The 13,782-nt window shown below is 61.9% G+C and overlaps 1 protein-coding gene across 2 annotated transcripts; it reads right to left on the bottom strand.

Moving 5' to 3' along the window:
• Positions 1-126: 126 nt before the first annotated feature.
• Positions 127-7,358, bottom strand: IRF5 (interferon regulatory factor 5). 2 transcript variants are annotated; one of them, XM_080577524.1, is made up of 8 exons: positions 7,002-7,358; positions 5,366-5,583; positions 3,877-4,060; positions 3,313-3,365; positions 2,881-3,217; positions 1,756-2,145; positions 1,127-1,245; positions 127-1,036 (listed from the first exon to the last, which is right to left on the bottom strand). In XM_080577524.1, exons 2-8 carry the CDS (start codon positions 5,537-5,539, stop codon positions 809-811), a joined length of 1,485 nt encoding a protein of 494 aa, XP_080433650.1. In that variant the 5' UTR covers positions 5,540-5,583; positions 7,002-7,358; the 3' UTR covers positions 127-808. The 2 variants fall into 2 exon arrangements, with proteins under 2 accessions (XP_080433650.1, XP_080433651.1); XM_080577525.1 differs by lacking the exon at positions 7,002-7,358 and having other exon boundaries at positions 5,366-5,600.
• Positions 7,359-13,782: the final 6,424 nt, after the last annotated feature.

Here is a 13,782-nt window from a genome sequence, read left to right as displayed (position 1 = left end):
CAGCGAGGGGGTGGCTGCTGGGCGACCCCCCCCGGCCCCTCACGGGCAGCAGGGGGAGGCCGGGGCTCAGCCTGGGGACGCGCAGCGGCGGCGGCCTCCTGGAACAGACGCAGGCGGGACAGACTGTTTAAATATATATTATATATTTTTTCTTTTTTTTAGCTTTTTTCTTTTTGGTTTGGTTATATTTTTTTTTTTGTTTTTATTATTATTTGGTTTCTTTGGGGTTTGACCGAGCGCGGCGGAGACGGCTCGAGCGAGTGCAGGGACAGGGCTGGGAGACGGCCCCGGGCGCGCGGGGCCCCGCGGGCGCGCATGCTGTTCCGTCTGGTGTTGTAGCCATCTCGAGAACAATTAAACACAAAATTAAAAAAAAAAAAAAAAAAAAAAAGAAAAATAAATTAAAAACCCGCGGCCCAGCCTGGTTCTTGGGTGCACGCGGGGTGGGGAAGACGTCGTGGCTGGAGGGGCACCGAGGGCCTGCAGTGGTGGCGGTGGCCCTTGAGATGCGGTGTCCTTGCAGCGCTGATGTCCCCAGAGCCATTCGCCCCGCTGGCCCCGCTGGTGCTGGGTGTCCCCATCCTGGCCCCGTTTTCTCGCCGTTTCTCCCCAAACCTGCCCGGGGAGCTGTGGCACCGCGCTCTTGGTCCCGTGTCTCTGCTGCAGCCCGGTGACAGCTCCCCGCCGGGCAAGCGCAGCCCCGTCCCTGCCCCGTCGTGGCCCTGTGGTGCTGGGTGTCCCCGTCTCCACCAGCCTGGCGGCGGCATCGGGCGCCGCGGTGCCAGCGCGGGGCTGTCCCCGTGTCCCCTCACTGGGGCAGGGACCCGGGCGGCAGCGCCCAGGGGCCGGGCTCGGTGCGCGCCGGGGGCTGCGGCAGGCGCTGCTGGCTCTGCCAGAGCTGGTAGAGCTCCTTGAACTGCTCCACCATCCTGTCCTTCAGGTCGGGGTGGGAGATCTGCAGCGGGATGCTGTCGGCCGACCACGACAGCTCCCCCGAGAACATCTCCAGCAGCAGCCGCGCCGCCACCGGCACCACCTGCAAGAGCCCCGCGCGTCAGCCCCGGCCCTACCGCCGCCGCTGCCACCACCACGGGTGCCCCAGCGCGGCGCCGCTCGCCCCCCTCACCTGCACCGTGATCAGCTTCTTCTCCTTGGGCTTCTGGTCCGGCCACTCCTCGCCGAAGCAGAAGAAGATCTCGAAGGGGGGCGGCGTGGTGGTCTGCCCCTTCTGGAACAGGATCAGGCCTGGGGGCCAGGCGCCGCGGTGAGGGGCAGCGCCGGCCCTGCTGGTGCTCCTTCTGGGTGGCAGTGCCCGTGCTGGCATTGTCCCCGTGCCACCCGGTCCCCATGTGCTGCCCAATGTCCCCCACGCTGGCCCGAGTGTCCCCGAGGACATCCAGGCCCAATCTTCCAGCTGGTGCCCCCCACACCAATGTGGTGTCCCCCACGCCAACGCGGTGTCCCCCATATCAACGCGGTGTCTCCATGTCATCATGGTGTCCCCATGTCATCACGGTGCCCTTCCACCCCAGCAGGTCCCCACGTGCTGGTTGGTGTCCCCCACACCAACGCAATGTCCCCCACACCAACAAGGTGTCCCCCACACCAACGTGATGTCCCCCACGCCAACATGATGTCCCCCATGCCAGCAAGGTGTCTCCCACACCAACACGATGTCCCCTACACCAACACAATGTCCCCAACCCCATGGCGGGGGACGCAGGAGACAACCCCAGCCTCTGCTCCCCCCCTCACCGTTGAGAAACCCCTCGAGGCTGAAGAGCTTGGTCTTCTTCTCCCTCTCGATGGGGTTGGGGCCGGCGCAGTGGGCGGCGCAGGGCCCGCTCCAGAAGACCTTGCACTGGCAGAGGCGGATGGCGTAGATGTCCTGGCCCTGCAGCTCCAGGATGAGCCCGCGGTCGAGCACGTCCAGCAGCTGGTGGGTGTAGAAGCGCTGCTTCTCGTTGGGGATGCCGTCGGCGGCGGGGAAGCGGACCTGCTCCAGCGTCAGCGGCCCGAAGAGCTCCACCTGCTCCTGCGTGGGCTCCAGGCTGCTGTGGAAGAGGCGGCAGCCGTGGGGGTTGCTGATGGTGAGGACGCAGACCTGGCGGCCCCGGTACTGGAACTTGAGCTCCAGGTCGGTCACTGCCGGAGGGACGGGGGCCTGAGCCACGCGCGGGCACCCCGGGTCCGGCCGCCCCGTAGCTGTGCCCCCGTTGTCAGACACCACGGTCAACCCCACGCCTGTGCCCACTCACCCCCAACCACCCCACGGCCACCCCACTCCTTTGCCCACCCACCCCATAGCCACTCTCGGCCACCCCACACCCATGACCAACCACCCCACGGCCACCCCACAGCCATGCTCCCACCACCACCCCACAACGTCAGCCCCGTGCCCATCCACGCCCAACCACCCCACGGCCACCTTCAGCCACCCCCACGGCCTCAGGCCTCATCTGTGTCCCCCTGTTGTCATCTGCCAACCCCACGGCCACCCACGCCACAGCAACCCCACGTTCAGCCACCTCACACCCATGACCAACCACCCCACGGCCATGTCCAATCACCCCACGGCCACCTTCAGCCACTCCGTGGCCACCTCACACCCATGGCCAATGGCCACAGCCGTGCCCAACCACTGCCAACCACCCCATGGCCCCCTGCGTCCATGTTCCCTCACTTTTCCATCACTGTCAACCCCATAGCCACGTTCAACCACCCCGCAGCCATGCCCCACCACCCCAGTGCCCATTGCCAACCACCCCACAGCCCCCTCACTGTCAACCCCACGCCCACCCCATAGCCACCCCATGGCCACCCCACACCCGTGGCCAATGCCCACCCACCCCACGCCCACCCCCACCCACGGGTGCTCACGTGGCAGCAAGTGGGGGCTGATGAGCAGGTTGGGGACCCCGTGCTCCATGGGCGCCAGGGCGGCCGGGGGGGGCACGGTGCCGGCAGCCCCGGGGGGCAGCTCGGGGGCCGCCACCGCCCCCCCGGGCAGGAAGGGCCCCACAGGGCAGGCGCTGCCAAAGGGGGGCTCCTCCTTGGGCCAGGGGTAGGGGGGCAGCAGGTCCCCGGCGTGGACGGCGGCGTCTGGGGGGCAGCGGGGTTGGGGGGCGGCCGAGGATGCCCCCACTTCACTGCCCTCCCACGGGGCGCCCCCCGCGGCCGGCTCAGCATCAATGCTCAGGGACATCAGCTTCTGCAGCTGCAAGGCACAGAGCGTGGGCGGTTATGGGGTGAGGGACCCCCAAGTGTGGGGCAGGGGGCTGCCCCCCCCCCCCCCCGCTGCCCCGTAGGTACCTGGCTCATGTCCTCCTCCCCGCCGCAGCTGAAGTCGTCCCCGGCCACCGCTTCTGCGAGGGAGAGAGGGGAACGGGGCACTGAGGGCTTGTGGGGCGCTGGGGACTTGTGGGGTACTGGGGGGTCCCGTGGGGTGCCGGGGACTTGTGGGGCGCTGAGGGCTTGTGGGGTGCTGGGGACTTGTAGGGTGCTGGGGACTTGTAGGGTGCCGGGGACTTGTAGGGTGCTGGGGGTCCCATGGGGTGCCAGATCTTTGTGGGGCACTCGGGACTTGTGGGGCGTTGAGGGTCCCATGGGGTACCGGGGACTTGTGCGGTGCTGGGGACTTGTGGGGTGCCAGATCCTTTTGGGGGTGCTGGGGCATTGCAAGGAGCTGGGGCCCCATGGGACCTCTAGGAACTTGTAGGGTGGTGGGGGTCCCATGGGGTGCCAGATCCTTTTGGGGTGCTGGAGCCTTGTGGGACACTGGGGCCCCGTAGGACGCTGTGGCCCCACGGGGTGCTCAGGACTTGTGGGGCGGGGGTTCCCCCCCCCCGGCTGCCGGGTCGATCTCGTGCCCCCTACCTGCGCCGTCGGCCTCGCACACCTCGTACACCTTGTAGGGCTTGGGGGGGGCGTCCTTGGTGCCGTCGTAGCGCAGGCGGAACTCGCGGCTCTTGTTGAGGGCGCAGCGCAGGTTGGCCTTCCACTTGGCGGGGTCGGGCTCGTCCACCCCCTCCGTGAACTTCCCCGTCTCCATGGCCCACGCCTGGGGACGCAGCGAGGAACAGGGTCAGGGATTTGGGGTCAGGGAAAGGGTCGCTAGGGTTGGGGTCATTAGGGATAGGGTCACCATGGAAAGGTCATTAGGGTTAGGGTCACTAGAGTTGGGGTCAGTTGGGATAAGGTCATCAGGGTCACTAGGGATAGGGTCATTAGGGTCAGGGTCACCATGGAAAGGGTCATTAGGGTTAGGGTCACTAGAGTTGGGGTCAATTGGGATAAGGTCATTAATGTCACTGGGGAAAGGGTCGTTAGGGTCAGGGTTACTAGGAATAGGGTGATTAGGGTCACTATGGATAGGGTCACTAGGGTCAGGGTCACTATGGAAAGGGTCATTAGGGTTAGGGTCACTTGGGACAGGGTCACTAGGGAAAGGGGAGAAGGGTTTCTAGGGACAGGGTTAAGGTCTTTAGGATTAAAGTCATTAGTGATAGGGTTAGAGTCTTTAGGGTTATGGCCATTAGGGTTAGGATCACAGATGGGCTCGTTAGAGTTATGGTCATTAGGATTAGGATCATGTATGGGATCATTAGAGACAGGGTTGGGGGTCGTTAGGGTTATGGCCACTAGGACAGGGTCACAGATGGACTCATTAGGATTAGGGTCATTAGGGTTAGGATCATGGGTGGGCTTATTAGGGTCATGGTCATTAGGATTAGGATTAGGATCATGGATGGGATCATTAGAGACGGGGTCATTAGAGACAGGGCCAGGGTCATTAGGGTTGGGGTCACTAAGATAGGGTCACGGATGGGCTCATTAGGGTTAGGCTCATGGATGGGGTCGTTAGAATTAGGATCAGGGATGGGCTCGTTAGAGTCAGGGTTGTTAGGGATATGATCACATGGTCTCATTAGGGTTAGGACCATGGATGGGCTCGTTAGGGTTAGGGTCACGGATGGTCCCATTAGGGTTAGGGTCATGGATAGTCTCATTAGGGTTAGGATCACTGATGGTCTCATTAGGGTTAGGATCATGGATGGGCTCGTTAGGGTTAGGATCACGGATGGGCTCGTTAGAGTCAGGGTTAGGATCACGGATGGTCTCGTTAGGGTTAGGATCACTGATGGTCTCGTTAGGGTCAGGGTCATGGATGAGCTCGTTACGATTAAGATCATGGATGGTCTCATTAGGGTTAGGATCACGGATGGGCTCGTTTGGGTTAGGATCACGGATGGTCTCGTTAGGGTCAGGGTCACGGATGGTCTCGTTAGGGTCAGGGTCACGGCCAGGCCCGTTCGAGGCGGGGCCGTTGGGGCCGCGTTCCGCGCGTTGGGCGGCGCGGTCCCACCTTGAAGATGGTGCCGTCGTCCTCCTGCGGCGGGAGGTGGCGCGTGGCGTGGTGCCAGGGGATGCAGAAGAGGCGCTGCCGCTTGTCCACCCACTGCAGCCCCGGGTAGCGCTGGCTCTCCACCTGCGCCAGCAGCCACGGCTTCAGGCGGACGCGGCGCGGCGGCGCCGTCATGGCGGGGGGGTGGCCGACGGTCACCTCCTGTCACCTCCGGTCACCTGTGGTCAGACGTGGTGACCCGTCACACCCAGACAGGGTCACCTCTGGTCACCCATCACCCACGGTCACCTATCACCCATGGTCACCCATCACCCACGGTCAGCCGTGGTGACCCATCACACCCAGCCATGGTCACCCATCACCCATGGTGACCTGTGGTCAACTGTGGTGACCCAACACACCCGGCCACCTCTGGTCACCTATGGTCATCTATCATCCATGGTCAGCGATCACGCATGGTAACCCACCACCTATGGTCAACTGAGGTGACCCATCACACCCAGCCACCTCCCATGGCCACCCATCATCCATGGTCAGTGATCACCCATGGCCACCCATCACCCATGGTCAACTGAGTTGACCCAACACACGTGGGCATCTCTGGGCAGCCATGGTCTCCCGTGGTCATCTATCACCCATGACCACCCACCACCCACGGTCACCTGTGGTGACCCATCACACTCAGCCACCTCTGGGCACCCATCGCACCCAGTCGTCCACCATCCATGGTCACTTAGGGTGACCCAGCACCCATGGCCACCCAACACCTACCGTCAAGTGAGGTGACCCACCACACCGGGCCACCCATGGTCACCCATCACCCATGGTCACCCAACACGCGTGGTCAACTGAGGTGGCCCATCACATCCAGCCACCCGTGGTGGTCACCCATCACCCACGCTCAGTGACCACCCACGGTCACCCACCACCTGCGGCCACCTCTGGTGACCCATCACACCCATCACCCATGGTCACCCACCACCCGTGACCACCTCTGGGTGCCCCCCCCTCCCCCCACGGTCACTTAGGGTGCCCCACCACACCCCGCCACCCCCAGTGATGCCCCCACCCATGGGACCACCACCACCCACTCATGCCCCCCCCCCCCCCCCAATGACCAAGGAGGAACCGGAGAGGGGGGGACCCGAAAGCGGAACCGCTCCCCCCGAAAGGAGAAGTGACACCGGGGGGGGTGGGGGGGACGACGACATCATGGGGGGGGCACAAAGTGACCCCATGGGGGGGGGTTGGGGGGGGCATGAGGCCACCCCCCCTGCACTGCCCCACCCCCACCCTAGGGTGGTGTCGGGGGGGGGGGGGGGCTTTTTACCCCTCCCCCCCCATTCCCCCTCCCCATTGGGGTGCCCGGGGGGGGGGGGTGGTCCCAGGTGTGGGGGAGGGGAATTTGGGGGGGGATTTTGGGGGGGGGCACAGATTTTGGGGGGGGCAGCGGTGCGGGGGGGGCCCCACGCGTGTGCGTATGCACACGCGTGGGGCCCCCCCCGCACCGCTGCCCCCCCCCCAGGGGTCCTCGCCCCTCCCCCACACCCCCCCCTTCCCCCACACCCCCTTTCCCCCCCCCCCAAATCCCCTCCCCCCCCCCCTTTAGGACCCCCCCCCCCCCCCCAGCTCTCACCCGCGCCCCCCGGGTCCGGCCGCCGCCGCCGCCGCCTCCTCGCAGCGCTTCCGCACGGCGCGCCTCATTTGCATGTCGTTTGCATCTCATTTGCATGCGCCGCGCCCTCCCCCCGCCCCGTCGGGGAAGCCCCGCGGTGGGCGTGGCCGGCTCGCTCCCAGGCGGGCTGTGATTGGTTGGTTGCGGGTGTGGGCGGGGCTTAGGAGCGCCGGTTGCACGGGGTGGGGCCCACCGGTGTGGCCGCTTTAAGGGTCGCTCCTCCCGCCCCCTCGGAGCGGGGATTGGCTGGCTTTGCCGCCTTCCCTCATGCTATTGGGCAGCGCGGCCGTCAGGCAGCGGGGGCGGCTCCCGCTTCTTCCGGCTGGGGAAGCGGGCGTTGCCTAGCAACGCGGCAACCCAGGCCTGAGGCCTAGGCCCAGGCCCAGGTTGATTGTTATTGCTGGCGTTTTAATTCGTATTTTGTAGTGTTTTGTATTGCCAGCATCGCTACTGCTATTAGCTTATGTTATTGTTATTTATATTATTTGTTATATTATTTATATTATATATAACATTATTATTTTACATCATTATTGCCATTACCATTATATTACCATCATCATCCTCATTACTGTTACCATTACATTATTACCAACCACCTCATTATCCTCATTAGTATCGTTATTGCTGCATTATTGCCCTCGTCCTCGTCACTCCCACTATGTTATAACTGATAGCAGTATAGTAATAACTGATACTGTTATCGTTATATTACCACCATTATCCTAATCATTCTCATTATCGTTACCATATTACCATCATCCTCCTCATTCTCATTAACATCGTTATAATACCATCCTCATTCTCATCATTCTCATTATTATTTTTATCATATTACCACCCTCAACCTCACTATCACTATCATTATATTATTACCATCATCCTCATCCTCCTCATTATCGTTGCCATTACATTACCACCATCCTCACCCTTATCATTCCCACTATTATATTATGATCATCTTCATCACCCTCACCATCCCCACCGTTGTTACCGTTCTATTACGTTCACAATATTATCGTTATCGTCGCGTTATTGCCATCCTCACCCTCATTCTCCTCCTCATTCTCAGTACATCCTTACCACCCTCCTCATCCTCATCATTACCGTTACATTACCATCACTCTCTCCCCCCACTGTTATTATCATTGCCGTTATATTATTACCACCACCACCCTCCCCCTCCCCACCCTCACCGTTACTGTTCTATCTCCCCTCTCCCCCTCCATCTCCCTCCCCGCCATCCTTCCCCCTGTGTCCCCGCTCCCCTTCCCACCCCAGTGCCCGCTCCCCCCCCGGTGCAGCCCCGGAGGTGTCGAGGAAGCTCTGTGGGCTCGCCGCCCTCCTGGTGCCCACCACTTTCCCATCCTCTCAAATTTCGGGAGCGCCACGTTGATTTAATTTTAATTTCCCCGGGCCTGAGCCACGTCCCGTGTCCCCGTCAGCCATCTGGGCCCCGGCTCGTTACGGCGTGGCGCTGTAGCACGGGCAGTGAGGAGGGACACCCCAGCCCAGAGCCACAAGATGCATGTTGGAGGGTGGTAGAGGCACGAGGAAGGCCGGCCGTGCCCCCTCGCATCACTGCGTTTGCCCAGATCCTGCCTAGGAGCGCTGCGCACCCTTCTAACACCACTGCCGGGTGCAGGTCCCGTGGCCGTGTCCCCGTGGGGCACTCGGTGACAAGAGACATGGCACTCCCCGTGCCACATCGCGGCTCCTGCCGGCCTCCACACACCGACAGCCCGGCCAGGAGTCACCTCCACCGGGGGTCCCAAGGCGCAGAAAACGGGTGGGTGCAGCCCCCTGGGTGTCCCCGTCCCCGTGTGTGGGCGGCTGGGGGTCACCCCACAACGCACACAAGGGGATCGGGGCCACGTCTCGGGGCTCTCCCCTCGCCCCCGCGGCGATGATGGGACGCGGGGGGTGGGCACGTGCCGGGCGCGCTCCCCCACCGCCAGGCGCTGCTGGCCCGCGCCGCCCCCGCGCCGAGCGCCCGTGGCTTTTTATGGGCAGAGCGCGGTTGTTTGCAGCTTCCTGGCCTCTAAGATCATCCGCAGCACCCAGGCGGCCGCGCTGACGAGGGGCCGCGGAGCGAGGGGCCCGCCGGCACCGCTACCGGCGCGCTGCTGACCTCGGGGACGCTCCCAGGCCCCGTGAGGAGCAGCAGCAGCAGCAGCACGGCCATGGGTAGAAGCGCCGGGGCCAGCGCCCGCAGCGGGCGATTCCACAAGAAAACGCCGGAATCGAGCAGAGTTGGAGTGCCGCTGAACTGGAATTAATTTCAGGCCCCCTGCTCGCTGACTGAGCTCGAGGTTCCTGGTTTAAGCAGCCTTAATTAAATCAATCTGCTCCGGGAGCAGGAATTCCCCCTGATTTTTTTCTCTCTGGGAGCGCCGGCAGGCGGCCGCGGCGGGGAGGACGGAGTGGCCGGAGGCCAGGAGCCTGCGGCACGCGTGGGCACGGCGGCGGGGGCCTCCCGCTGCGGGACGGGGACTCCCGTCCTCCCTTCGGCCACCGTTTGCGGGCCGCGGGCTCCCCGAGCGCCGGGCGAGCGGCGCAGGAGGAGGAGCGCCCCGGCACCGAGCCCGCTGCGGCCTCCCGAAATAGCTGTTGGCGGCGCGGGGGGGATTAACGGGGGCATTCCTCGGCCCCTCGGCCTCGCCGCGTGCCGCTCGTTGGTCGCTCTGTGTGCCCGAGGGCACGTCCTTCGCCCCGCAGGCCGGGCTTTGGTTTGTGCTCTCCCGTTGTCCCCTCCTGGCACCGCTCCCCAGGGAGGCACAGCACCGGGCGTACAGGTGGGATGGGGCCGTGTCCGTCTGTCCGGGCCCTCGGTGTCCGTCTGTCTGGGCTCTCGGTGCCTGAAGCGCTGCGTGTGTTGGCGTGGGATGCTGCAGTGCGCCGAGGGAAGGAGGCACAGGGTGGGCGGGGGAAGGTGCCCCCACCCCGCGGCCGTCCCCGTCTTCGTTTGTGCCTGCGCAGCGGCGTGTCGCCCGGCAAAATCCCCCAGTTCTGGCTACAAATCTGGTCGTGGCGGCGAGATTCCTTTCGCCTGACTTCAGCCTCTCAAAAGGAGGCTCCCACGGAGGGAAACTGAGGCACGGAGCCGGTCCTTGGCCTCACGCTCCTCGTTCTCCCACGGCGCCGGCAGGGAGCGAGGCCGCCCCGAAGCGGGCGCCCGCGAGGCACCTGCCGCGTCGGCCCCGCGCTGACAAAGGGCGCTTTATTTCCAGCGGGACGCGCCGCGGCCGAGCTTCCCAGCTGTCGCACCTCGTCACGGCCCCGCTGCCTCAACCACCGCGGCACCGGCCGTAAGCCACGGCCGCGCTCCGGCAGCTGCTCGGCGACGCGGGCTGTGCTTCACTTCGTCGTCCCGCCGGTGCTCCGAGGGCCCGGGGCTCGAAACGAAAGCGGCTCCTGGTCCGCGTCCAAAGCGGCGGCCGAGGGCAAGGCGACCGGCACGGCAAGCTCGCAAAATCCACCGGCACCGAGGTCATCCGCCCCGAGCCTGCCCGCTCACGGGGCGCACGGTGAAGAGGCAAACAAGGATGCGGCCAGAAGGTGGTTAATGAGTAACGCCTCTCCTAGTCCGCTGCCTCTGGTAGAGGCTAAAGGTGCAATTAGCAGGCGTCCAGCACCTCCAAACATCGGGACTCTATTTACTGAGAAACGAAGTGGGAGCTGTGCGAAGCCGTGGTCTTGTGCCCGCACCCGTTACAGATAACGCCATGAGCAAGACGAGACCTGAGGAGGAAGGAAACGTCTCCAGGCAGTGCCGCCGAACGGCACCGCGCTGAGAAAACAACACCAGCGGGATCGAGGGATGAGGAACCCTGAAACAGGAAAACAGCAGTCAGGGCGGTGGGTTTTACCTCATGCGCAACGCTGGAGGGAGAGCACGGTATCCAGCTGCAGCGTGTCAGCGTTTTTACGGGACTCTGAGAGGCTGGAAGAACTAAAAAAGGAATCTATGAAAATGGTCCGACCCTTGGAGAAAATGCCTTTTACGAGGTACTTGGAGCCAGCGCTTTGTTAGCTCATCGCGAAGGAGACGTGACTTGGATCCTGCACACGAGCACCTCTGCAAGGGGAGTACACGAGGGTCCTGCGAGCAGTGAGGAACGCTGTAACGAAGAGCTGCAACGAGGAGCGATGGGGACAGAGTAGAAAGCTGACCCGACAGCTGTCAGGCACTGCTGTGGGACGGCCAGAGCAGCGGGGCAAGCTCGTAGTCCCTGGGGGCTCGCGAGCCCGCGGCCCGGCCACCCGCAGCGGGAGCTTGTGCCCAGATGGATCCGGGTGGAGATTTTTATCAGCAACACCGTCACGGTGCAAAGCAGAGGGCACCCTAACCTCCTCGGAGGGGTCACTAGGGAGAACGTACCCTTCCTGCCAGAAAACTACGGGAGGAGCCTCAAATTACCGCTCTCTGCTGGACCAACACCGATCAGAGCACAGCCAGAATTCCAGCGCAGAGCCTGGGCTGAGTCACTGCTAAAACCCCCGTGGGGCTTGAGCGGCAGCGTCAGCCCTTGGCCTCGCGGGCGCGCAGCGCGGCCGACGGCGCTCTCACGCCCCTCGCGCCCCGCGGCCCCTCGCCGAGCTCGGGGCCGTGCCGTGGCTGCTGCTCCACGTGGGATCCTGCTGGGATGCGCTGCAGAGGACGGTGCTGGTACCAGTGCTCCTTGCTCCTACCTCCCCGTTCTTCCCCGCAGCCCGCCCTCGCCACACCCAGGCAGGATCTCACGGCGTGTTCCCGGCACTCGGGGGCTTATCAGCAGCCGTGCGATACCAGGAGCTTCCCTTCGAGCCTTTAAATCCGGTTTTATAACAATGCCAGCTTCTCCGTAACAAAAAGGAAGGGGAGAAAAAGTTTCCAGCCTCCCCGTGTGCAAAGAAAAGTTTGAAAGCACAACGATTAACGTTTTTAAAACACGCAGACAGCCTCCCCCCCCCCTCATTTAAAAAAACACATCTTTCATTTTAAAAAATCTCCCGATTTTAAACTCTGCCCGCAGCCCTCTGATAAGGGACCAGCTGCACCACACACACAGTCTCACACAACCCATCGCCGGTGCAGATCATGATTTGAAAGAGCGATGTCGTTTTAAATGTGGTTATTTTATTATCTTCTGGTATCAGCACTGCAGAGATTAAAAGAAAAAAAAAACAAACGACGTGACAAAGTGCTATTTTTTCAAGGAACTTTCACATACATTTTTTTCGGCTCGTGAGCTAACAGTCGGGGTGAGCTCTAAAATGTCAGCTGGCTGGAGCAGCCTGCAAAATTGCTCACCGTGACACAAAGGGTGGGAATCGTCTCATCTTACTGCAAGCATCCAGCGCGAGCATCTGCCACGGAGCACGAAGCCCAGCTCCCTCCAGAGCCCGGCGAGAAACGCTCCCGGAGGGTACAATTCCTCTGACCTAATTTAGGCATTTACTCTAGGATGAGATGAATCATGCCCTGGAAGTGCCTATTTCTTTCCAGTGACTACAGCGGGAGTCTAGACGGCCAGCGCAGATGTGGACGCGTGCATCTCATCCGACGTGATTAAGACCTGACCTCACCGATAGCGCTATTTGGCCGGGGCTCAACGGCGAGCTGATGTGTCATGATACGCTGAGGCAGTGCGGAATTAAATAGCAACATGATGCTGCTCCGGGGCGATCGAGTAAAATGGATGACCGGCTTGGACTTCGGTACCGCGCAGCATTCCCTCCCGATGGGATCACCTCGTGCCACACAGCTCTAACATCACGCAGCGTTTTTAATCCAAAATGGACTTAAACTTGTAAAATTTGCCGTCCGCTCACCAGCATAGCGTCCCTGTACTGCTTGTGTTTATTTTTGGCCCGCTGCGGTCATGGCGCCTCGCAGCGTGACGAGGACTCCCAGCAGGACGCCCGCCACGGTGACACGGCCGGTGCCGCTCGGCGTCACCGCTCTGCCACGACACGGGCTGATGACTTGCAGAAAATAGACTCCGCAATCAGTAGGACTGTAAAGTAGGAGTGTTTATTCAGCGCTGGGCAGCACGGGGGGTAGTCCCACCAAAGTCGTGCCCGCCCGACGCGGCAACTTGCCATGGTTATATGCAGTAAAGAGTTATATACACATGGAGTTTCACAATGCGGCTATACATATGCATAACCTGTCCCCGCTTCGTATTAAAATTAGTTCCAAGGAGTCATTTCCATCAGCTCCTCCCGCCTGCCTTGTGTAGTGTCTCCTGGCGGCGGTCGATGAAGGTTGACGACTCTTCCTCGCCACCACCGGTTGACTTCTTGTCTTTGTGCAGACTCAGTCACGCTCTTACCAAGACACTGACCTTGGTAAGGGGCCCAAGGCTTCTTGCTGTAATTAATTTGCACAACAGTTAATAAAGACAGGGACCGTCCCCTGCTTTGTGGGTTGGGGAGCATGCCTCACACTTTGGGATGGGGAACATCCCCTGATTTGTAGGATGGGGAGCATCCTCTGTGTTTTGGGATGGATAACATCTGCTTTGTGGGATGGGGAGCATCTTCTACATTTTAGGCTGGGTAATATCCCCTTTATTGTGTGACAGGGAGCATCCTCTTTAGCTCTATTTGCTAAGATTCTCCTAACTCTTAGCTGGACCTGGGTGATCTACGAGGTCTGTCCCAACCTGAGCTGTTCTGTCATCGTGTAATTTTGGGGATTTAGGGGATTTAGGGTTATGAACTGTGGAAAAGCCGCGTCTCGGCAGCACGGCGCTGC

The sequence above is a fragment of the Anser brachyrhynchus genome (genome assembly GCF_964034855.1).
Source record: "Anser brachyrhynchus genome assembly, chromosome: 1".
Classification (NCBI taxonomy): Eukaryota; Metazoa; Chordata; class Aves; order Anseriformes; family Anatidae; genus Anser; species Anser brachyrhynchus.
This window is presented reverse-complemented; position numbering and strand designations above follow the sequence as displayed.

What these genes read in the sequence shown, in the direction of transcription:
- IRF5 (XM_080577524.1), bottom strand. Translation starts at nt 5,539, where the DNA reads ATGACGGCGCCGCCGCGCCGCGTCCGCCTGAAGCCGTGGCTGCTGGCG. An exon ending in ACGACGGCACCATCTTCAAG is followed by an intron (nt 4,061 to 5,365) that starts GTGGGACCGCGC and finishes CTGCGTCCCCAG; the next exon opens with GCGTGGGCCATGGAGACGGG. An exon ending in CAGCCCCCACTTGCTGCCAC is followed by an intron (nt 2,146 to 2,880) that starts GTGAGCACCCGT and finishes TCCCTCCGGCAG; the next exon opens with TGACCGACCTGGAGCTCAAG.